We start from the raw sequence: 25,437 nt of genomic DNA, 5'->3' as shown, positions 1-25,437 counted from the left end.
TGTTTCTATTGCATCATCCTCTCAGAGAAAGAGGATTCTCCCAGATATTCTCACAGGTGAAAGAACATCTCAAAGACTAGATGATCAACATAGATAGAAGCTCCAGAATAAAATACCCCAGACCTCCCCCAGTACTTCTCACATTGTCTATTGCTTCCTATTTTTTTACATTAATTTATTAGCCTGCATTTTTTCCATCTCATTTTTAAAGACAGGGAGACGAAAACAGATGTAGGAGAAAGTTTCAAGAAGTGCTGGCTGGTTATGGGTTGATCAGTGAGCTAAACTAATTACTTGATCCTGGAGGAACAAATAGTGACCTTGTCTGTGTCACAGGCATGGGATGCCTTCTGCGGGCAGCATGCTGACCAGGAGCAGGCACTGGGAAGGTGCAGTCTGGCAGGGGTGGGTAGAAAGCAAGGACAGAAGGCAGTGACCTCCCTACACCAACTGAGGAGACTGGAATTGAACAGTTTGCTATCAGCAATTCTGTAAAAGTCATCATATGGTATAATATATAACAGCAAGTAAGTCATTATATGGTTTTTATTGCTTGTGCTTAATGCTTACCGGATTGTTCCGCTGAATAAAATGGGATCTTGGAGAATGATTGACAGCCTGGATCTCAACGTCTGTAAGGGGAGCTTAGCGATATCTATACCATCAATGATAATCCTTCCTATTCAAAAGAAAATGGATAGTCTGCTACACTGTTTATCATGCCACATAGCTGCTGGCAAAGACATGGCTCCCTTTCAGCTTGCAATACAGTACAGCAGGAACAGGCCTTGAATTCATATCCCCTTATTCACTACTGAAACATGTTTTAGTTAAGCCGCAAGCACAATTGTTTTGAGTCTAAGCCTCAGCTGGGAAGAAAATGAAGTACACTTGTCATATTTTGTGAATTATTAGACACACTACCTATCTGCTAACCAGTATAAACATCTGTCAAACAAGGTAGGAGCTTACATCAACCTTGGAACTAGTTAGCAGGGGGAACAAGCGTTTCAGAAAGCCAAATTACTGTTGAAATTTTATCTCCAAGTACAACTGTCTGGGTCTGCATAGGGGTCCTGTGAGCGATGTGGCTGAGAAACTGAGGCTAAAGTTTTTTGAGATGCACAGGAAGACACTCCATGAGGTACATGGAGATAGCACACGTAGTAGGAAGTATGGCAGGAAATTCCAGGGCAGCAGACCAGACTGCAGTCCCCAGTTGCTGACTTTTCTGTGCCCCATGGGTCCTGTCTGTGTCTTGTGCGTTGATCCTTCATTGCACTTGAACACTTTCCCCTTCAATGCTTTGCTCCTACTGTTATTTAACAGCACAAAAGGCTGTCAGATGTCACTTAGACGTGGACTTTTGCTTCTGTCAAGTAGAATTTTTATTAAGCCAGCTTATCTATGGCATAGCAGTTAGGTGAGAGATGACGCTGTACTTAAACAAGGCCAGAGAGTGTGTCCTGCAGATTAAAAAATCATACTTCAAAGCTGTGGCTGTTAAGGAAAGGGCTATCGAAGCACCTTGAGGAGCCAAGCTTGACCAATATGAAAGGGTGTAATCTTACCCTCGAAAGTGTCAACCATTCTGAAAAATGCAAGAGAGAAGGAAGATTTTCCACTGCCTGTTCGGCCGCAGATCCCAATCTGTGACACAGAAAGCAGATGAACATTAGGTGAGCAGAAACAGATTATGTCTGTATTTGACAGTTAAGATGAGTGGATGGAGGAGCAGTTTCGATCCACATGATTCTCATGTCCTCCTGACAGTTCAGTCAGACTGAACTGGCCATAAGAGAGTCTCTAAGTTCACTCTTTGTCTTGAGGAGTCTCAGCATTTACAGACAAATCAAGGCCAGTCCAGGAAAAGCAGGAGAGTGACATGGGAGCAGGAGGAGGACTGGCCAGTGCAGCAGGCAAAACTTAGGATCCTGAGGTGGCCTTGTTTAGCAAGAAGGATACAGACAAAAAAGGACTAAGAAGGAGAAAAATAACAGAGAGAAAAGAGATGCAATGAAGCAGAAGAACAAGATGGGAATAAAGCTGAGAGCACCACATGGGAATGATCAAAGTGGGTTTAACACAGTAAGGGGTCACTGTCACTTCTTTCAGCACCATGTGCTGACAGCAGGGCACTGGGATACTAAGAAGTGGTGTGTAACTCTAATGTGCCTAAACACGCCAAACTAAGAAACCCACAGACTCCTTTCCAGTGCACAACATTCTTTTAGAGCAAAATTTCTGTAATTCAGTCATCATAACATACTGTGGTATGGTTTATTAACTCTGATTTCTGTGATGCGCTAGTCTAAAGAACTTCTCAGAACCACTGCAGTTCTTTACCTTTTGTCCTGGAGAGATGTGGGCATTGACATGCTTTAGCACTGGCTTTAAGTTGCTGTCATATCGGACACTGAGGTTCTGGATTTGGATCTCCCCTCTGTCTGGCCAGTTCTGGGGAATCTGTGAGGAAGCTGTACCAAGAGCACAGGGAAAAAAAAAGCCCTCTCATAATAAATTCATCAGCTCATTAAGTGATTTACTACATTTTTCATGGTAATACACTGCAAAATCATAAAAATTTCGGCAAGCTCTTTCTGCATGCTGCACAAAACTGCACTTACAAAGGAGCCCTTCGTAATTTTCAGCTTCTGTTTTGAGAAGGCCATTGATTCTTTTCACTGCACCCAGCTGGATCTCCATGTCAGCCAGGTTACGAACCATCCAATTCAGATAGTTAGACACCTAATGTAAAGCAAATACACTACTAAATTCCAGTCTTTTAATAGTTTGCATCATTTGACCAGCATGCAGTTTATATTCCTCCACAATGACACTTTTTCAGCCTTAATAAGCTGAAGTTGTGAATGAACTGTACACTGCATGTCAACAGGGTGACAGCAATGACTAAAGGTTAAATTTCCTCACTGCAGCGCACAGATACTTTGGTACTATTTCATCTACACCAACAGGAAAGACGGAGGGGAATGGTAAAGAGATGAAAAGACATCATCTTGGTAACTTAAGGTTTGATAGTCAAGAGCAATGTACCAGGGCAAATACAACTGATGCACTAAAAAAACATTCTTCACAATGGGAGACAATATAAAACAAATATGATGCAACTTGGCCATATTTTGTTGACATATTTGAACTAACACCTCAATAAACATGTTATCTAAAAAATGAAGAAAGCATACACTCAAATATGCCAACCATTGAATGTGAACTGAAGTTAATACACAGTTTCAGTGATGTTACAGTACCCACTATAGATGGACAGACACCTTCGATCTTCCTGTTCATCTTTGTGCCCTGAAGAATTACAAAAACATGTTTGGGAGAGACAAACAGGGTCCCGAGATTCTTACCATAAGAGCATAGGTTAGTCCCAAGCCTACAAGTCCTGAAGAGAGTTTACTATACAGGCAACTGGTAATAGAAGTGACAGCTGCTATGAGTACCACACATGCTCCAATGTACTCCTGAAGGAATATGAATAAGCTCCATCACTATAAGACTACAAATGATTACAACGTTCTCATAACTTTGCATACCAAATAGCAAACCCGTGGCACAGTTTGAAATACAGGCAGGAAACACCACATAACTCCATAGAGACCCTGCCTAGGAACTCATTCTCATTGCCTTTAGTGTGGCTGTGCTGTTTGGAAATGCTGTTGTATGCAGGAGTCGTACCAACACTCCTAATCTTCTCCTGGAGAAGTCAACACAGATATCTTAAGCATGTAATGGAGTTGGCTGAAGCCGTGGAGCTGATGCTACCTGGGCTAGGAGAGAAACGCTCATATGATGCCCTCTGTGAGCGGATCCTCTCTGTGTCTGATGACTGACTGTGGGGAGGCAGTGCAGTTTCTGCTGGGTGGCTACCATCCATATTTGTTCACACAAGATGTTCTTGCACAGCATGTATCTATTAGTTGGACTGTGTCCACACATGATGGGCTTTTGCTGCTTTAGTTTAAATCACTAGTGATTTGACTTCCCACAGACAAGCCTTTGAGTAAAATTACATATCAGACTAGAAAATTAACTCAGTAGGAGGGAAATGGTCACTCATCTATGTTTGTATTGTTTAGTGATATAGGGACTTCAGATGGTCTAAGACTGAACACATAAGAGGGTAATAACATTTTATTTAAGTCTTACTGAATGTCTGAATTTATGTAGCAAAAGGCGCCAGCTAAAATGAAGCCCAAAGTGGAGGTATAAAGTGTGACATGAAATACGAGTTAACATACACTAAGCACATATAAAAGAAGCCCATGTTACCACAACAGCAGTACTACACCTGTATCTAATAGAGCCTGATACAAATATCACTACCCACAAAACAAAATTCTTTGATTTGCTATTTATTTTTAATAAATAATTTTTCAAGCCATGCCAATTTACTGAGCACTTTAAGGAAATGGGCACTTGAATATGTTTGGTGTTCTTCAGATGACCCAAAACAGGCACAAACCTGTCTGAGTCCTTCTGCTCATTAAGAGAGCTTCCAGGAGGCTGAAATGTTCCTGGGGACCCACAAGCAAAGGCCTGCTGACCCTGACTAACACAGTCCCATAAAGGCATCCTGGCTGGCGGCACAGCTCCACCAGCTCTGAGCCCTCTGCACACACAGAGGAGCCAATGTGACCTATAAAAAACTATTCTTGTCTTGGAGAAACAGCTGCAGGCTATGGGGCAAATCTGTACTCCATTCAGTTTCCAGGACAGGTTGGGCACATGTTGATGACAGATAGAGAGATATACATATCAAGTGTAAAGGCATAACTTCAAAACGCAGCTGAGGCTGGCTAACTGTTGAATGCCTCATCAAATTGCTTGGAATGAAGTCTAATAAATTCATTGTGTATACACAAAAATGATGTACTTGCCATGCGGACTTCTAGCCAGCGATTGGCAGCTGTAAGGAAAAGGGAAGCGATGTTGTTGGAATCTGTGTATTCAAGAAGTTTTTGTCGAAATTTGGCTTCATACCTAAAAAGGAAAACAAAAAGAATCAGGCCTTGGTATGCTGAAAAAATGAAAAGTTAAATATAATTTCTGGGGGTATATGCTCATGGGCAGCTTGACACAGGATCTAAATCAGCCTATCAATAGTTCGGAGTGACATCATCTGTAGACTTGTGTTAGACAAGTGCAAACTGCATTTGTAAAGTATCTTCATGAGTAAACATGATATTATTGCATTGATGAAACTCTATGTGAGACTTCTAGATCACACTGTCTCTTTTCTAAATGTATTTTATTACACTGTAAGAGACAAATCTGAAACTAAAAAAATTAAAAATATATGTGAAAGAGAAATAATACATGCCATGTACTTGTGAAAAGTAGTATTAGTACTGCAGAATGCAGTTTCTCATGTAATCATATAAGCTTAAGCTTTAAAATTGATATTACTGTAGTGCCTAGAAATTGTAACCATTTAAATGTATACACTCTAAGTATCTCCAGTCATGGTAGCTTTAGTGTTAGATAAGTATGTTTGTCCTTATCACGAAACAAATGAAAAGCACTTAGGAAAACAAAAGTCCAAATACATGGTACAACAAAAAGTAACAAACTGGAAGGAACTGTGTTTCCCACTCCCCCAGATGAATTGGCCACGGAATACAAAATAAGATTAATGGCAAATAGGTCTGGTTACAGTTTATTGTAGTGGATCCGCACCCACTCATCCGAATAGCTGCCTCAATAATTCTGCCTGAAGCCAGCAGATATGGAAGACGATCCCATGCTACAGCTATTTGTGCCGGGGTCTTGGCAAGTATGCAAGTCAGCCAGTCACCCCTTCTAGCTGGGCATATTTATTTGCATAGGTGTAAATTAATGTGATGTTAATAATAAAGTGTATCAATAATTATGTCTAATGATAAAGGAGAAGTCTGGCACAAAAGCCTTTTCCAGGGTGGTAATAGAAGCTTGAATGCTTGAAGATCTACTTTAGGCACCCAAAGACTGACATTTTTCCCCCGTTTATTACACTAGTAAGTTTAACAAACTTGCTAATCTCCCCCTATAAAGCTTTGCCCTATTTATATCTTTAGCTATTACATTTGCAACAAGCACTACTTATTTATAAACTCAGCTCACCTTATGCTGATATGAAAGATATGACAATGTTTTGTTTAAGTATGAAGTACATGGCTTAGAGAAGCTTTCAAATTTCTTCACTGCAGAGTATATTAATCCTTCTTCTGAGTACACTATAACAAAGTTACAACTTCACATAAATCATTTATGCTCTTGAGGAAAAGAAGTAAGTGCCACTTTGTGGAAGCAATTTAGCTGTTCACAACTTAGCCATGTGCCACGATGGAAGAGGCATGTCTGCTGTGTGCAATGAAGAACAGCCCGGGCTGGCTCTGAGAGTGCTGGTGTGTTTGCATAGCCAGGAATGGTTGTTCTGCAAGTGAGCATTAGTGTCACGCAGAGTCAGAGCTGGGGAGCCCTGCCCTTCCGCAGTCCCCTACCACACGGACCTGGCCATGCTGCTTCTGGAATCAATTCAGTCACATTTAACTTTCATATCTCTATACCATGAGGTATTACGTGACGCAGATACGCCTTAGAAGATGTGAGGTATGCGTCATGAATCAGTCATGCATATGCACATGGATGGAGGTGCAGACAAAGTTAACACCGTTGGCGGAATACTACAGAAATATTAGAATTTCTCTTCAGAAAGTGTTCCTCGATTATCAAGCCTCTCAGAATACAGACCAGTCTTTGCAGATGCCTTCACATTTGCATTTTACTGATTATTTAGCACCAACGTTATCTGAAGTACACAATAGCAACCTAGAAATCGGGCCAGGGCATCTGCTGAAGGTGTATTTATAGCTGCAGTAGTAGCTGTCTTTCTGATCTCCCCCTTGGCTTTTTTGTACATCTCTTCCTTAGGTATTCTGAGTAAGTGCAGGACTGAGAGTTACCAAGGGTAAGGGTACTCCACGAACAACTGGCACCTCCTAACTTTGACTGGATTCCCAAATTAGTGTTATTTTTAGAGATGCTCAAGCTAGCAAGTCTAAACTCCACTCCTGCTAATATTTTAGGCAGCTGGAAAGCTACACAGTCCTAAATATAGCTAGGTTACCAGCTGATGCAGGAGGCTGGCGGGCAGATGGAATACAGAGTTTACTGAACACACATGGCTGTTGGGTCAGACACACTTCAGTTACTGCAGGATTTAAGAAAAATGAGGCACCAGACACAATTCTTTGACAGAAGAATTCATTTCAAAGTGGCAGGAAGAATCAAGACGTAATACTCTAAATAACTGAATATATCAGCTAGATGGCATTGAATTTTATTTATTGTATCAATATCTGAAAATATACAGCCATAATACTCTAAAGAACCTCTTGACAAAGTAGAATATATAGATAAATGAGAAAAGCAACTGTTAAAAGAGAAATTGAATTTATTTAAAACTGAATGTAAACATAGCTACAAATCAGAGAACACCGTTGGCACTTAAAATAAATAACCAATAACAGTAATTAATATAAAATACTGTGCTGTTCTACCACTCTTTGGGAAACTACCTTCAGTCAGAAAGAAACAAACTCTTAAATTGGTTGTTATTTCATTGAGCTATTTATATCTTATTTAGAATAATTTAGGCAAAGTGAACTTTGTGCATTGCTTCTATTATAAAATTAACATTATAGGTTTGGAGGAATAAGTACTAGCATTTCAAAGATAGAACAGTAACAGTAATAATAACTGCCAAAACATGTAGACATCTAGATGTGGTATGGAAGCCAGTTGACCGCATTTGAGTCAACTGGGAAAAGACAAGAATAGCACTAGTGCAGGGCAAGCAGCTGGTAGGCTCAGCAGTAGTTTTATTGGTACCTCTACAAGTATCGGTGTGGCTGCTGTTTTTGTAACACGGACACACAATCCAGGCATGTATCAGGTATGCCTGGGATGCTCTCCTGTGAGCTTATGTGGACAGGAAAATGAATCAAAACAGGTGATGAAATACTTTGTCTCCAGCTTGTGTATTTTCAAAATCAGTATAAACAAACACCTTTTTAGCTAGCAACCTGAAAAATAACTTAGGGAGCTACCGCAGCCTCTGAAGTCACTAGCCTGCACAGTTTATCTTACCAGGACATCAATTCATACACAAATCACTCTGGCATAACAAGCTAGTGCATATTAGTTGTTCCATGGAGACTGTCCAAGTGCATAGTCTGCCACACTGCATGCTGCAGTAATTTCAAGCTAATTTAGCTTCTTAAATCACATTTGCCCACAAGTTTTTCCAGGCTGCGTGCAAGTGTATGGAGAGTTACTGCAGGGCAGCTGACACACATTAGCTTGTTTTTCTACAGTAACTCCTTCACATGCAAAACACTTAAAATTGATCAGTGTTTTGGAGTTCCCCCTTACCAGTGTTTTGGGAAATCTGGGTTTTCCAGCTGATCCAAGTAACAGTTACTTATAACTGCACAATGGCAGAACAGAATCAGAAATAGAGATTCAAAAGTACGGTAATGTATTTTTCTTAAAAAAATATACCTGAAAGCTCGGATGGTGGTAAGACCTTCAACAGTCTCTGAAAAATGAGAAAGCAATGGTAGCTGAGTGCTGTCATCCAGCTGCTGCAGGTCCCTGGAGAAAATTATGAAAATAATTTTATAAAAAGCCAGTTTTGTTGTGCTGTTATTCGCTTGAAACAGGCCCAAGGAGTGAAAGGGAATATCATCACAATAATTATATATGTAAGATTCAGATAGATTGCAAAGCAGTGCTGCATGTCTCTGACCAGGGATTGAAGACCCCAGAAGGATTTTTCTTTTAACATTTGAATACAAACAGTGCTTGAGTTCTGAATGGGTCTTTTCCCTCATTTCTGCTATATACCTCTTTCTTATACTCAGATGTTTATTCATTTCAACACCATGCTGGATCTATGCTGAATGTAAAATTAATGGGATACTGCAAATAAGAGCTCAAGTTAAGCAGAAGGCAAAATGTAACTTCCTCTCTCTCCCCTACCTATCCCCAGATGACAGCACAACTTGCCATGGAGCTAACAGTATAGCTCATACACTCAACAGAATAAATGAGAGTCTGCACTCATCATTAGGTTGTGCTTCTCAGTTTCATGTTTAGTCATCAAATCAGTGGAAGCACATGTGGGGTGAAATTCTATTTAGTCTCAGTTCCTTCCAGCAGGAAGTAAATAGGTTACAGACTCCCTCTCGACTGTGCATACATGAAAGGATAAATGCAGCACTGCTGCAAACGCTTCTTGAGCACCACTGGGAGGGGAAGCTGTATGGCTGTAGAAAGAGAAAAATCACAAATATGGCTAAAATTTTCCAACTGCTTAAAAACTAAAGGGCACCCAGAACAAAAGAGGATGCTCATGCATACTGGATCTTTAATGGGCCACAGTACCACCATGGTTATGCTGCATTCTCCAGCCTCTCCCTGGCTTTACAGATTTCCACTTCCACCTGGATAGGCAGACATCAGTTTCCCTGTTCTGTCACCACACTGTCTTGCACCTACCCGGCTCACAGGCCTTAGGGAGGACAGGATCCAGTTGTTTTTAAGAAACTTTGATAGTGGACAAAGACCCTGCTCGTGCCTCCCAGAAGTTCTGCTTGAAGAGCTGCAAAAGCTCTTGTAAAATGACACATTTTCACTATAATGAATTTGGTTCACTTCCAGACAGGGCCATGGCTTTGACGGGACTGAATTTAGACTGCACTGCAGTTCTGCAATGCAGTCATTCATTGAAGAAAATATTTCAATTGTGAGAACGATACTCACTCATGCTCTTACCGTGATGCAACTCGGAAGTACTTCTGGATGAAGTAACACATGATTGCGAGGGGAACCAGGGCAATGACAAACATTGGTGTGACGTATGAGATGACAGCAAGAGCAGACACACACAGCAACGTGGAACGACTCAGGCACTCCAGGGTAGCCGGAATGTGCTGTAGAGATGAAGAATAAGCACACAGACTCTTCCATAACATATCAAGTTTAAAACAGCGTTGTTACTTTTTCCTTTCTCCCACTTAACACAATGAAAAAAATATTGAGGATTTGAAGCACTATAGCATACAGGTCTGCTTTTGGGAAAGTTTGAAGGGATTTCTGTGGGGCTGCTTCACATGTCTGCTTTGTGGGCCACAATCCTCACACAGAGGATTACAGATAGGATGCAATAGATTATTTCAGTGTCTGCATTGATCCTATGAACTGGCACTGCAGACTGGGGTAAATGCTGATAATCTGAATTTCAGTCATTTGTATTTTGGGCAACAACATTTTCCTTTTTCCCATTTAATTTGCTCATATATGTCAAGTGAATGTGTTTACCCACTTTAAAAAAAAAGTAGATCCTTTTAACTTGGGGATACCACTGCTGATCTAATTTCGCTTCCCTTTTCTATACAGAGCACCATAATCAAATAAATGGTTTTCAATGTGCATTTAAGATGAGGAATTAATTCTGAACCTAGAAAACCATGATGCAAATTGATATAGTAACCAAAGTTAGAGATTATGAGTGAACGAGACTATAATAAGTTAAAATTCAGACTTTCAGACCAGGAAAGATAGAATAATTTGGGAGCTTGAATATATTTCTTCAATACCTGGTCGATAGTATTGCAGTCAGCTGAAAATCTGTTCAATATACTTCCCAGTGGTGTTGTTTCAAAAAATCTAAAATAAGACAAGGAATGGAAAAGATTACAATACTGATACTAGAACAGAGGGGTTTGTTTGTTTTTTGTCTTCCTTAAGCTAGGTACTATATCACAGACACAAACAAATAAACTGACAAGCACAGTAAAGTGTCTCATTTTTCCTCATAACCATGGCTTTCCAATAAAATGGCAGTCTTGAATGGAATCCATCAACAGCAAGGATGTCCTCAGCTCCCTCTACTGCCTAAACTATGCAGATCACATGATTACATTTCAAAAAAATCCTTTCAGATATGCAATCTTAGGCTTTTCAATTAATGAAAAATACAAAGTTAAAAATTTTTCCTCCTGTTCAGTAACAGCTGAATCAACAGGTTTGAATCAAGCTACAACTTTCTTTCATGCATTAGAAAGAAAACTTATGCAGGACATGAAAGGCCTTTACTGGTATCTCTACACCCGAGTGTACTCTACTGCTGCCTGTGATGACACTTGTGTAAGCTCCTTATCTTTTACAAACTTGTCCAATCACTGTCTGACAGTAAGTATTTCCAGTCATTCCAATTATGATGCACGCTATGAACGAACTGTACAACATAATGATCAATAATTCTGTTTTCTCCCTAATTAAAAACAACAAAGAGAAATGAAACATGCAAGGAAGTAAATCTCTACAATTGCAGTCAGGCAGGTGACGCATTTGACCAGCGTCTCAGAACCTGAGCAGCCTGGGTACCATGTTCAAAAATTGCTCAGTAGTTTGATACCTGGTGATTGTCAATAACGCATTAAACATTGTGATTCACAGACACTTCTTAATAAAACCTGCGCTTATAGAACTGCCTTGAAGTAAGAAACACAAAATGACTACAACACAATTTGTATTACAATCAGGGGAATACCTCATTGGAGCCAAAATAATTTTATTTAGTAAAGAAGAGTGTAGCTTCTTGGTGACTTTCAAGCCAGTCCACTCCACTGCTATTGATGTAACAAGACATAATACAATCCCAAGACAGCAGAGAATGCTGAAAACTTTTGAATATGGAGAATGGTTGAAATCCTAAGAAACAAAGAGAAACAAAATTATTCACTGTAAATTATGTTGAAAAATTATTGTAAAAACACAAACACAGGACTGAAAAAATGTACAGAGTAAATACTTTTTCCTCCCTAAATTAAATTGCAAATTATTTTCAACCATCTTAAACCACGGTTTATTATCCTTCGGATGTATGAAAATAAGTGATTAATCAGAAATTAAAAATCACAGAATACCCAAAAAAAAACCCTGAAAGATATATTTGATAATTTCCTCTGCAAGGAAAAAAACATCTTCAACGCATTTATTATGGCTTTGTTGTATTGGTATTTTTAATAGGAACATAACATAATAGTTTTTATTTTGAAATACTAATTTAATATTAAAACCCAGCATCAATAAAGCGTATTTTAGAGATAAAAGCATGACTACAGTGAAATCATACAGGTACCTCCTAAACATAAATGTGGATTATTTATAGGCACTAAATCCTGATGAAGAAAACAATCCAGTTCTAACAAAATCCCTCCACTATTACTTTATACATACAGAATACCCTGCTAGATAACACTGTGAGCACTTCCATGTGAAATTCACATAAAAATCTACCCAAAAGCATGCTCGTCATTGAAAATAAATAAATAAATAGATAGATAGATAGATAGATAGATAGATAGATAGATAGATAGATAGATAGATAAATCTGTGTTTCCCATATGTTCCAAAGCTGAAAGTCCTACTTGCAGTGAGAATGCAACAGTACAGGAAAAAAAAAAGAAAAAAACTATGATATCAAAATTACTTTGGAGACCAAGATTTCGGCATATCAGCTAGAGGATGGAAACACACTAAATGTAGCAAAAGGAGAACAGCAGCACACAAAACTGAACTGATAGTTTCATTGCACTGTGTACCAAAAATACATGGATCTTCAAAATACTCTGGAGTGGCTCCATTACTTAAAACATAGCACGTTGCATACAAATCTTGAAGCAGAGCTTGACAGTGGGAGATCGGCGCTGGTTAAACCAGAAGAGGACGGTGCCTCGGGTGTTGCGTACCTCACAGTGGGAGCAGTTTCTCAGCTCTAGCTCTGTCTTCCCAGCAATGGCATCTGAGGTCCAGCGTGCCAGGCAGTAGTCGATGGCCACCATCACCGTGTGCTTCAGCAGCTGGGACAGAACCAGCAGCGGCAGGAGCAGGATTCCTGCTGCACTCAGGTACTTTCCACACGCTCTCCAGGGCATCTTTGCTCTCTGATGCAGCACTGAAGACAGGTTGTCTTCATCATCGCTTTCTGTTACTTCTTCTGCAATGTGCACAAAAAAAGTACAACCACGCTGACTTACTCGTACATACCTTTCACAGGGACTGGTAAGTGGCAGCTACAAAACAGGTCATCTTTTACAGGATGAAGAGTGGCCTTAAAGTCAAGTTACCTGCTCAGGCATGCATATATTAACCTGTTAAAGCTATTAGTAACACATGCTAAAAATATGTAAAAAACCTTAGTACTAGGCGATCAATGTCTTAAAGCCATGTTTTTGAAATTTAAAAAATATTGGCTTGGTAAAAATTAATTGCAATTTTCTCCTAGGTAAAACCACGGTTAGATATTGACAGATTTGAAGGTCACCTAACATAAATTATTCAATATTATTCCTCTTTCATTATCAAATCATGTTTAAGCGTAACAAAAATTTTTGAGGAAGCTATGACTTCTGGATGCTTGAAAACATGATAATCCAGAGGTAAACTCAAGAGAAACAGCACTCTCAGAAACGATGACCCACATGAAAAGTAATTAGTCTCTTGCCAGTTTACGTTAATTCATTCTAAAATAATTTAACTGTGAAACAGTAATGTAGTGGTACTGAGCTCAAAGGGTGCCCTTTTACCTTCATCCTCTTCATCATCTTTCAGCAGAGCTTCACGGGAATACATAGTCCTGCGGAGGTTTGTTCTTTCCAAAACAGTTTTTCTTTCAATAATAGTCTCCTAAAAAGGGACAGTTTGTGTGTTTTCAACCAGAGAAGTAATACAAAAATCACTAGCTGTGACAAAACCTGTTTTCCAATCAAAATGTCAGAGAAAAATTAAAGTAAGAATGTTACAGCAGGCAGTCATAAGTGATTGATTTGCTACCTCTGTGTAAAACTAAAGGACATAAATTAAATATCTGACATCAATTTCAGACTGTCAATCCCAACCCTCCTGGAATCTTAACTTGGACAGATACCCCTGAATTAAAAAGAACTAAGATTAATATCTCATTCTTCCTGTGTAGTAGTATTAAAGACAAAATGTGTTAATGATTTAGAGAGCTTGATATATGCACATCTGAAAAACTTCTACCCAATGCAACGAGTAAATTTAGGCATATTTATAGAAGCAGTAGTATTGCACATTACCAATGCTTTTCCCCTAAAATGTCCCAATTTAATATTCCTTCAACAAGAATATTTTGATAGGGCTCCACTAACAAGAATGTGTCAGAGGCAACAGTATCAAGGAAGTATGAGATGTCCAGATAAAGAAACTTCTCTTAATAAATCAATAGTAATGCTAATAGTAATACTACATTCACATTAAGTTAGAAATCACAAACAGCATGTCAATCCTTACTAATGCTTTCAACCTAAAAAGAACCACCTGTCACATTTTTTTACAAATATTGATTGCCCTGCCCATCAAAAACCTTCTCCAGCTCTTGGTCTTGTCGATTCATTAATGTCTTCCAGTGTTCAAAGAGCTCAGTCTCTGATTTCTGAATGTCCTTGAGTGTTCCTTCTCTCTGGATGTTTCCATCTTTCATTGCAATTATCTAAAAAGTTTGAAACACAAGTGGTGAGATAAATAGCCACGTATCTCTCTGTATTTTAAAGCTGTGTTGCTGTGCCTGGACAGAATTTTTTCTTAAATAAAGAATATTTCTGCAAACAAATTTGTCTTTTTAGAAGACAGTGAAGTTATCTCTCAAATCCTTTCTCAGGATGCTGCAAAAACAGAAACTTCCTTTCCTTCATGCATTCAGAAAGGAAGGCTGCTTTTAGGTAAGAAAGAAGAAAAATGGGGTCCCTGTCAGCAGACAGGAGAGTGCATTACTCTTCCTAAATACCAGTCATTAGCAAGATAAGATTTGAGAGTTCTCTTAGCTCCTAAAAGAAAAAGCTTTTAGCACCACACTGTGCGCAGCGTGTTTTGCCCTCATTCAGGCAATTAGATATGAGCATGCTGGCTCCACCGTCTGTTTGATATCATGGACCTGATAAGGAAAAGCTAGGGAATTTGAATCCCTAAAGCTTTTAAAAGCATAAATAGTGGATGCATTTGAAAAAGATTATACATGCAAGATGAAGTCTGCAGGGTGTGGTGTGCAGGTTTATATCAGTATAAATACGTTATACACACAGTGTAAGTGCCTTCACTTAGATCTGACAAGGAGAATTGGAAAATGAGGCGTGTAGATTATAAATTCACGTGACATCATTAGAAAGTAGTTAATGCAGTATTTATTTTTCTCTCTTCCTGGAAACTCAGAAATTTCCATGGGTGAGGGGTGGGAAATAATCTATGCCATTTATTGGGCTGGACCAATTGGTCCTGCAATTGGGCTGGACCTTGAATTATTCCGAGGGTTTTGATACAAAGATTTAGGAGGGCCATCACACACACTTAAAATTCCATTTTCATTTAAAATTCTTTAATAAAACAAAATAAACATTCCTGCTGCACTCCACTGGGAAAGACTTGCTAAGGCTTAATGAGATCTGTGCTTAGGAAAAAGACCTGAACAATTTCTTAATAAAATTCATTAATATAAATCCTTCCTGTGCTACAGGCTTTTTGGTACAGTATATTTCATAAAACATTACTGAAACACAATTAGAAGATAATAAAAACAAAATAATTCTCAGAGTATCTTATAAAACATGAACACCTACAAATGAGTCTGACATTCATAAAGAAAATTAAAATGATTATACTGATACAAGGCCATAGCTGTGCATAATTAAGCAAATGCAAATACATAACAATTGAAAAGGAGGAAGCTAAGAAGGACCTCAAAGGGAGGAGAAGACAGAAAATTCCTGTATCCTGAGAGACGCTAACCAGAAAACCAGAACTGTGTTGAGAACAGTAGTAATTCATAAAGGTGTACAACTGAGGGACAAGGTCACAGCAGATACCATAAATGCTACCCACCAAAAACATCATCTGAACAAGATTAATGTCTATCCAAAACTTTATAGCAAGCTGATATGAAGAACAGAAAGCAGCTGAAATATGACTGTTTCTTGAGACAGTAACTGCTGCTATAGTCTGTGCAAGCTGCAAATGAGAGAGAAGTCCTGCTAGGAGGCATAACTGCAGTCATCAATCCTCACGGGCAACAAGACCTGTGATGATGTAGCTGGATAACTGCAGGAGAACTAAGTGCAAGGCCAGTGTGAACCAATGAACTAATAAATAAATAAATACAAAACTCAAACCTTCTTTGGCATTTGCAATTGTAAACTGTTATAGAAAGCATACCTTCATTTTTCCTCGTAAACGAGAAGACAGAACAAAGAAACCTAACAAAACAATTGAATACTACACATTCTTAAAACTTTGCCAACTTACAAAAGTTAAAGATGTTTTTGATATATTATGTACTAGTACTAACCACAAGGAAATACAGTTTTTTCCTTATATTTCCATGCATCTCGATATCCAGAAACACACTTTGTTTTGTGACAGCACAGACACATTCCTAGTAATATCCCAGCAGAGGCAAATATGTTACTCAAAGATTTCACTGTTTTGAGATTAAAAAGGAGCAAAATTTTCCAGTATAACTAATGATTTTGGATATTCAATGTATTTTAAATGCAGCCTGCTTTCATGAGAGTATTAATTATCAGCTCTATGAAATTCCAACCTATTTAGGTGTTCTAAGATAGGAATCCTAAACTCACTGGATAATTTTCAAAAGATCTTTATTATGCCTCTTCTCACTAAACTACTACTTGGTGGAAAGATGAAGCAAAAGCACTGTTTGTAGCAAGACACATTCATACCATATTTTTGCCTCCTCCGAAAAAAAAAGGGAAGATCTTTCATACCCAGTCAGCATGGGGCAAGTACTGCAGCTTGTGAGTCACTAGCACAATGGTCCGCTTGTCTTCCCGTAGCATTTTCAGGATCCCTTCTTGCATGAGATGGTCACTTAGGTGGATATCCAGGGCAGAAAATGGATCGTCCTGTCACACAGAAAAGGGGTCAGCTTTTGCAGCCAGCACGTACGGGATTTAAGAAACCTGACTGATTTTAATACCTGTAAAACCAGTTTGATCAATATAGATGATCAAGAGAGGCCATCAGAAGATCAAAATTGTTCTGAGGAATGGTTTTCTTACATTATTATACATAACAAACCTTGACCTGTTTCTTTGCAGCAAGTACTCAGACATACAGTAATATCAGCTGTGTAAATGCTATGATTTGGGGAGGCTTTCTGGGAAGGCTTCTCTCAACAGATGTGTTCCATAGCCTGCAGAACTGCAGGAGCTTGTTTCTCTCAGACTCAAGACAGTGCAGCAATGTATGTCTCTGGCATATGTTACATAACTGCTCCAGGGACAGTGACAAAGAGCACATTTTTATTTCCCTTCTACACAACTGCCTTCTGGTTATTCTTTTTTTTTTTTTTTTTTTTGTCCATAAATCAAAACTCTATTAACAAAGAAACACAGAAGAAGAAATATTGATCATTTTGATGACTCTGCTCACATGCTCGATTTACAACGTAGATTATCTTACTGAATCAATGAATGATATGCAGTTAATTTAGCCATAAGATAACCTGTACCATCTTGTGGGGAACTTATTTACCTAATCCTATCTATATGGAATTACAGATCTATTGTATCTTCTTGCACTAGTGTAAGATTTACCTAGTATTATTGTTTCATACTATTACATTACACTAAAAGCAGGATTTCTTAAAAATCAAATTTTGTTTTCTTTTCTCCAGACATTTGCTGATAAAGTAGGGTTGAATTTGAATCAATTCTGCTTTCTGAGTGACATCATTGCTACGAGTTAGTTACAGAGAGGTATAAGCAAAGAAGTGAGTGATTTAGAAAATTCCCCTCAATTTTGCAACAATTTATATTGTGACTGTATTGTTGCTTTCATGCATCTACAAAACCAAAAACATCTGAGATCAACAGTAAGATAAATATGACCACTGAAATTCTAATAAATCACAGCATCATATCATTTCAAAAGTGCCTTTGAAACACAGTAACTTCAGACTGTGATGCAGAATTTATTCTCAAAAATGAGTGTGCACTGTGCTGACTGAGCAAGGACGTACGTTGTCAGCTTTACTGCTGCACTTCCCTGATCTGGCGCAGAGCTAAACGTCATTCTGAGCCCCGAGCTTGTGCACAGCCACCTTGGATGCAATGCTGCGCTTCTGCAAACTGTAAATGCCAGTTCACAGAACATGACACTGCACTGTGGAGTCAGGCAAGGCTCTTCCCTAAGGCGACACTCATCATATATAATTATAATGATGCACTGATTACAAAACACTGGAAAAAATCAGTTCACGCTACAGGACTAGTCTGACATGTGACAAATAAAACATGCTGAATACATGTAATTAAGAATAAAATACGTAATGAATTATCACGTGACCTTTTTCATATCTGTAACGATCAGAAGAAGTTTACAGAATACAAAATATTACTGAATATAAGGTGCACACTCATGAGAGAGAAGTTTCATAAGCATTTGTTTACAAAATCAGTCTTAAAATAACTGAGTATTTGCAGATAGTAACGTACAGGATTCCTGATTATTTTTGAAAGATTAATAACTGGAAAAACGTTTCTTTGTAGGTACTCTCACATTATCAAACTATAAGAGAACCTGCTACTATTAGGAGATTATCAAGCATCCTCCACAAAAGGACAAATGTGACAAAACCAAGTTACAGCCCAACACTGGATTTGCTGATTTGCAGCACTCGGCCCAGGTGCTCTCTGCCCTCCTGCATTCTGGTCAATGCCTGGAAATGCCCTGCACATGAAGCAAGTGTGCACTGATCAGCCTAATTCGGGGAAAGGTCTAAATAACCTCCCAGACTTTTAGGGATGACCTCTAACATGCACAGCTTTTCTAATCCCTTGTGACTCATGTCTGGCTGTATTCACAACAGCTGTATTCAAAGCTCCTTGAAAACTGAGCTTAAGAAGGAAGTCCTAAACTGGAAAGCCAGCAAGGTCACTACTAGTCAGTGTGTAGGATACATCTGTTTTCCCACCTACTAAGTTTTTAGAGCCCGCTCTCACTCCTTTTTCCATGGCACTTTTGTAGAAGAAGGGACAGGATATACAACAAGCAGTTCAGGGTAGGAAGACAGCTTACTTTGTTGAAGAAAGGAAACACCCCAGACACAGGACAACATTAATTTTAGGCCTGAGACAGCTTAGGAATTTTATGAATACAGCTGAGACTATGCTTCTTACCTGCAGGCTAGCTAACAAGGGATATAAAATACTGCACACGTGGCGTAGCTCAGTGAAGCACAGTGTTCTGTGTGTGTTTCCCATGAAATACTCTAAATGCTCGCATCTCATTGTGCCTGTTTGCAGCACAAACATAATGGCACATACTCACCAGGAACACAACATTTGTCTGCTGGTAAAGTGCTCTTGCCACGCTGATGCGTTGGCGCTGCCCTCCAGACAGATTAATACCCTGGAGATATGCAGGAGGAAAACAATCAGACAGTTATAAAAACATCAACTGAATATTAATATTTTGATTGGATTATCCACAGAAGACTTTCTGGACAGAGAAACGCAGGGAAATTTTTCAAAAGCGTGGGCCTGCAGTTCAGCTGGGACACAGTACACAAGTTGTTAGAAAACCCAGAGCACTCTGTCTGGAGCTGTACTCCATACATACCAGAGGGACAGAAAATGTTTAATGGTTTGTGGTGACATAATGGTGTAGGTGGCGTAGATATTCTGCAGGCACTCTAAACCAGACTCCTACTCAGAAGTTACCCTTATGAGTCTGTCTGTCTCCTGTTTTTTTATTTATTTTTATTACTGTATGCTGTCATAGTACAACAGCTCCATTCTGTACTGTAGTCAGTGATTGCTAGCTGGGAGGTCAGACCATGCTAAGGTGAATGCTAGCTGCTTGCTATTGTACTTGTTTCAGCCCTTAGTGCTACTACCACCCTGCTCTAAGTTACTAACACTTGTCTTTCCTGTGATCCACCTGCCATGTCACAAACCCCTTAAGCACTCAAACCGTTGCCACTGCCAAATGATGTTACTCCACATTCTCACAGAATGGCTGGGGTTGGAAGGAACCTCTGGAGATCATCTAGTCCAACCCACCTGCTAAAGCAGGGGCATCTGGAGTAGATCGCACAGGAATGCGTTCAGAGAAGGAAACACCACAACCTCTCTGGGCAGCCTGTTCCAGGACACTGGCACCCTCAAAGTAAAGAAGTTTCTCCTCATGTTTAGATGGAACCTCCTGTGTTTCAGTCTGTGCCCACTGCCCCTCATCCTGTCATTGGGCACCACTGAAAAGAGTCTGGTCCCATCCTCTTGACACCCACCATTGAGATATTCATAAGCACTGATGAGATTCCCTCTCAGCCTTCTCTTCTCCAGGCTGAACAGACCCAGCTCCCTCAGTCTCTCGTCATAAGAAAGATGCTCCAGACCCTTCCCCTCCACTTCCCTCTTCCTGTCAAAAAAATGTTTAGCTATTCAATGAATTGGGTTAGGAACTAATCTATGTAAAATTAACATGGCAGCCATTGTGGATAGTAGGCATGGAAATGTATGCTTAAATGTATCTGGGGGCGTGGTTCATTTGTTTTTTTGTTTTATTGTGGTTTTGGTTGTTTCTGACAGTGCCAGTACACAACAGAGTAAATTGTTTACAAATTTGTGATTTTTTTTTTTCTTCTCACTCCCTAATCTTCCCTGATGTGATAAAGCTTAGTTTGCTGTTTATTAAACACCTGCTCTTTTTTAAATGAAGGGCCTCTCAAAATCTATAAATTATTTGTTTTTATGTTACTCCTAAAGAAATAAAAAAAATGCACTGTGAAGTCAGGATATCTGAGATAGCAGCCACAGAATTAGTCAAACAATCTGATAGCAGCACATTTAAATTATTGCATCTCACCATAAATGACAGTGTTCCCATGTTTACTGAGAAATGTGCTTTCAGACTAATGACCCAAACGTACACTCAACTAAAAGATTACCTTTGTTGCCAAATAACCAGTAAGATTTTAAGAACACAACAAAACAATAAAAAACCCCTCCATGTACTTAAAACAAAAATAGAAGCCTGTAGCTGTTTACTGACCCTCTCTCCGATCTGGGTTTGGTCTCCATGAGGGAGAATGTCAATATCAGGCTGGAGGGAACAAGCATCAATTACTGCTTTGTACCTGCGGAAACAAAAAAGGTAACACAAACCTCACACAGATACTGCTAAAGAAGCACATTTCCTACCCTGCAGAGGAACAAAAATTAACCAGCTGGAAAAATCACACAGTGGAAAACATATTTGTTAGCCACTAATTGTTCTAATGGGATCTGTTTCAATCACAGGCAAATAATATTTCAGCTAAGAGAAAGCATCTTAGGTCAGCTTCCCAATTAAAACTAGTTAATAGTTAAAACAAGCACAACTTCTTCCATGGCATATTGTTATTGCTTAGCATGTAATTTTTTTCATGCCCAGGGCCTTTGTTTCTTGTTTCAATATCCAAGGGTGACAGAGGAAAAAAAAAAAATGTGTGTAGGATGTGAATAAATAGCCAACCACTTCTTAAGGGCAGGAGGAATGGAATACCAGCAATTAACTTTTGAATATTTAAACATGTTTGGTGGGCATTTATACTGAATAAAAAGGCAGCCCATATATACTGCAATATGCCAAACACTGAAATTGTAATAAACAACATTCCCACTCCCAAATGGCTAATGTCCTTCCAGTACAGTTAAACTAGTCAAATAGGCAGAAGAAGAAAAGACTCCATGCTGTACAAACACGGTCCTGAGAAATGAAAACACTTCAATACTTAAGTTCAAGTGAGACTGAACTTCAGGAAAAACATGGTCAAAGGGGGACCGTGCAGAACTCAAGGTCTTTTGTCATGTTCAGAGATGGGCACCCACATACGTGAAATGACGCATAGTGGAGACCTTACCACTCTCTGTAACTACTCAAAAGGAGGTTGTAGCATGGAGGGTGTTGGTCTCTCCTCCCAGGTAACAAGTGAGAAGACAAGAGGAAATGGTCTCAAGATGCACCAGGAAAAGTTAAAATCAGAATTAGGAAAAATTTCTTCTGAGAAAGGGTTGTCAGGCATTGAAACAGGCTGCCCAGGGAAGTGGTGGAGTCACCATCCCTGGAGATGTTTAAAAGATGTGTAGATGAGGTTCTTAGGGACACGGTTTAGAAGTGGTCTTGGCAGTATTAGGTTAACGGTTGAACTCAATGATCTTGAAGTTCTTTACCAACAAAAACAATTCTATGACTCTATGCAACTTGATTATTTAGCAAAAAGGGGAGTATAGCATGTAACAGTACTGAAAACTGTTACCTCTGTTTGTTGAAAGGGCTTTCAAATGTGATATTCTCTTCCACTGTGGCATTGAGCAACCAAGGCTTCTGTGATGCATATGCTACTGATCCTCTTTTCCTGGAAAAAACAAACAAACAAACAAACAGAATTCCCAGCTTACCAATGCAGTAAGCATTTTTGGAAATAATTTTCTTGTAAAGGAAGAAACTGGTAATAAGTCTTCAAAAATGCTCTTTCATTTTTGTCCTTTAGGACAATCAAGAGCTCTCCCATCAAGGAAATACATAAGATGTTAAATTTCCAACAGAATATTGTAATTGTTCACCTAACTGAATTTCAGTTTGTTCCCTATTTTTCTGCTGTGAGGTGGGTTTTGGAGAAGGTATCTCAGTCAAACTGCCTCTTGAGGAGTGCAGATAGCAGAAAGAAAATTATCAAAGACTCTTTGGATAGACCAATAAAAATTGTAGCATATCACTAGTTAGGCAACACATTTCAGGAGGGACATTCTAAAAATATATTTTTAAGGTGTTTGAAAAAAAGTAACAACTCAACATATGCACAAAGGTAATTTTTCAACCCAGCAACCACATTTATTTTTCCTGTTCTAAGATGTGAACTTGAGTCATGAAGTAAATGGGTAGCCACGGGCAAAATCTTTTTATGTCTATAAAGACAAGAAAAGAGAACACAGACAGAAATAATTGCTAAATTTCCCCCTGTGGAATTGCCCCCATAACATATCATCAGAAAGGTATGGTCAAGAGGATCTCACCATGTATATTTTATGTCATAGGGATTATTATTTTTACTATTTAAAAATAAAAGTATATGCCTGCTAGTGAAGCAGTGGTACTTTTGTGGCTGTTGTGCACTAAGGACCTCAGCAAGGCAGAGCTGGGAGAAAGGCAACAATTTTTATTAGAGCAATTGATACTGTTGGAAAACTCATTGGGATATCACTCTTTCTCCAGGAAAGGGCCAAAAGCAGGATCATGCGCCTAAAAGCATATCTGTTTTCTTTCCATTTCTATCAGCTAATCCAATAAAAAGACAGGACCTCTCACCCAAGCGTAGCCTTTGTCTGCACAGAGCCATTGCAGCAGCCTCTTTCTAGTTGGACCTGAATGCAATTCAAACCATGAGATGCCAAAATGCACCAGGAACTCTGCCTTTTTTTTTTGTCAGGAGTTAAGGTCACTTGCCCTGCTTAGTTTTTTTTTTTTTCAGGCTTTCACCAAGCTTGCTTAGGAGTCATAATAGGATCCAATTTTCTTTGATGACCTGAAAGTGACACTACCCTGCTAACAAGCTTCCAAGTTCAAATATCTGATGGCTCATTAGAATTTAATTATGTTTTATGAATTCTCTTTATTGGAAAATGAAACAGAAACAAGAAAAAAAGTTTGAAAAAAAGACAGAAAAACATCCCCTAAGGAGCCCAGTCCACAGTCCCAAAATCTAATTCAAAGACTGTTCAGTTCTGCGTCAAGAGGGAAGCACTTTTCAATTAGTATGAAATCCTCTTCCTGATGATTCAGAAAAAATTGCTCTGAGCATTCCAAGATGAACATGTATTCCCTTCTTTTCATTGCTTGAAACTGTGCCTTTGCTGCTCTTAATCCTCAATGTAATAGAAAAGTTACTTCTAATTTATTTTTTTAAACATAGTAGCAAAGTTTTGAGGAAAACGTTTTTACAACCTTTGTAAAAACTGCTCTTTTGTTCAGTGAAGATACAGGCACTGCCGGTAGGATGCACTCCTTGCTGAGAAGGAGCACAGTGCCTAGGAACACCATTTATATTTGCTTACCTTCCGCTTTTTGGCCATCAGTGAGAATTAATCACTGCAAGGAACTTGGCAACAAGCAATGAGCTTGCCAAAATTCATTACAGATTTAGAATTTAGAAAATCCATCTTAAATTAATTTTAATTGCAAATTGACACTAGGGTGACAAGTAGATCATATTTTGACACAGCAAAAATCTTGCAAGTGCTTGATCATATGAGAAATCTATGGCATGTCTACAGTGCTTCTTATAATAAAGAGGCAGTCAAACAAGACTTTTACTGAAACTGAGAGAAACGTGGCTGAAAATCCAGGGAAAAGAGTATTCTGAAACAGTGTGCAACACTTCCTCCGAAAGCCTTGAACCTACCTAGGGTTTCACACTTAAAAGCCTGAATGCAAACAAATGGCTCAGCAGACAAAGACTTACGAGGAATTTAGTTCGCAGGTGGAAGTAACTGCCTCCTCCCCCAGACTGCATAAACAAACATGTATTTTCATCAATGGAGGGTAATTTATTTCCACTGCTAACACAGGAGAGACTGACCACAGCCTCTTCATTACCACAAAGGGGCAGAGAGCAAAATCCAAGCTTAGAATAAACAGGGAAAACCTTCCCTGAGTTCCCTGGAGAGTATGTGCTTTGGCTAACATAGGATCAAGCCTGTTCATTAATGAAGAATCAGCAACAACATTGTCGAGACTGTCTGTTTGAAGTTATTAATCTAACTCTACCTTCACATTTCATTTTGTTAAGTCCAGTAGGCTCAGTAGGCACTCCAGATCACTGAAAATAAGACTAGTTAAGGGACATTCATATATATGACTCTTAGTGCCTTAATAAGCCTACCAAGTCTGAAATGTTGGTGATTTTTTAAAAGAAAATGCATTCAATACGGTGGAGTTATTATTATAATGACGACAAAGCCTTTCCTGTGTGTTCTGGATTGCTGACTACAGTTTTATCTTGATTATTTTGCAAAATTATTTAATTTTTAATGTCATTCAACAATTCAAAATCAAATCTTCTTCAGACATGAGAGAAATGTGCACTGTCCAGTCCTATAATACTACTGCATGAACAACAAAAAAAGTGTGCTTCCATTATTTTCAGCCTGATGTTAGGTAGGTAATAGGACATTCTGACATGGCCAGTTGTGAGTACTCAGGAGCATATTTTTTTTGCTGTTAGGAAACTACAGGGGTCACTTTTACTTCTGAATCTTGCAGTAGCTACATACAGAAACAACCCATTTG

At 38.9% G+C, this 25,437-nt stretch overlaps 1 protein-coding gene across 4 annotated transcripts in view; it reads right to left on the bottom strand.

Annotated features, from left to right (window-relative positions):
• Positions 1–25,437, bottom strand: part of ABCC8 (ATP binding cassette subfamily C member 8) — an 80,505-nt gene that overhangs the window by 7,236 nt on the left and 47,832 nt on the right. For 3 of the 4 annotated variants that reach the window (XR_014184554.1, XM_082057771.1, XM_082057772.1), the window contains 17 exons: positions 22,409–22,507; positions 21,163–21,247; positions 19,438–19,518; positions 16,872–17,009; positions 14,462–14,587; positions 13,662–13,761; positions 12,825–13,072; positions 11,624–11,784; positions 10,668–10,737; positions 9,844–10,001; positions 8,569–8,661; positions 4,905–5,007; positions 3,375–3,488; positions 2,628–2,748; positions 2,347–2,477; positions 1,572–1,650; positions 571–679 (listed from right to left, as the gene is read on the bottom strand). Coding sequence is in view for 3 of the 4 variants with exons in the window: in XM_082057771.1 (XP_081913897.1) it covers positions 571–679; positions 1,572–1,650; positions 2,347–2,477; positions 2,628–2,748; positions 3,375–3,488; positions 4,905–5,007; positions 8,569–8,661; positions 9,844–10,001; positions 10,668–10,737; positions 11,624–11,784; positions 12,825–13,072; positions 13,662–13,761; positions 14,462–14,587; positions 16,872–17,009; positions 19,438–19,518; positions 21,163–21,247; positions 22,409–22,507 (2,016 nt within the window). In the remaining variant the exon portion in view is untranslated. Of the gene's footprint in view, positions 1–570; positions 680–1,571; positions 1,651–2,346; positions 2,478–2,627; positions 2,749–3,269; positions 3,319–3,374; positions 3,489–4,904; positions 5,008–8,568; positions 8,662–9,843; positions 10,002–10,667; positions 10,738–11,623; positions 11,785–12,824; positions 13,073–13,661; positions 13,762–14,461; positions 14,588–16,871; positions 17,010–19,437; positions 19,519–21,162; positions 21,248–22,408; positions 22,508–25,437 lie in introns of those variants that run through there. The other variant, XM_082057773.1, reaches the window with a different exon arrangement.

This window comes from Streptopelia decaocto, assembly GCF_964273445.1.
Source record: "Streptopelia decaocto genome assembly, chromosome: 7".
Lineage (NCBI taxonomy): Eukaryota > Metazoa > Chordata > Aves > Columbiformes > Columbidae > Streptopelia > Streptopelia decaocto.
Note: the sequence above shows the minus strand (reverse complement) of the source record. Positions and strands in the feature narration are given on the sequence as shown.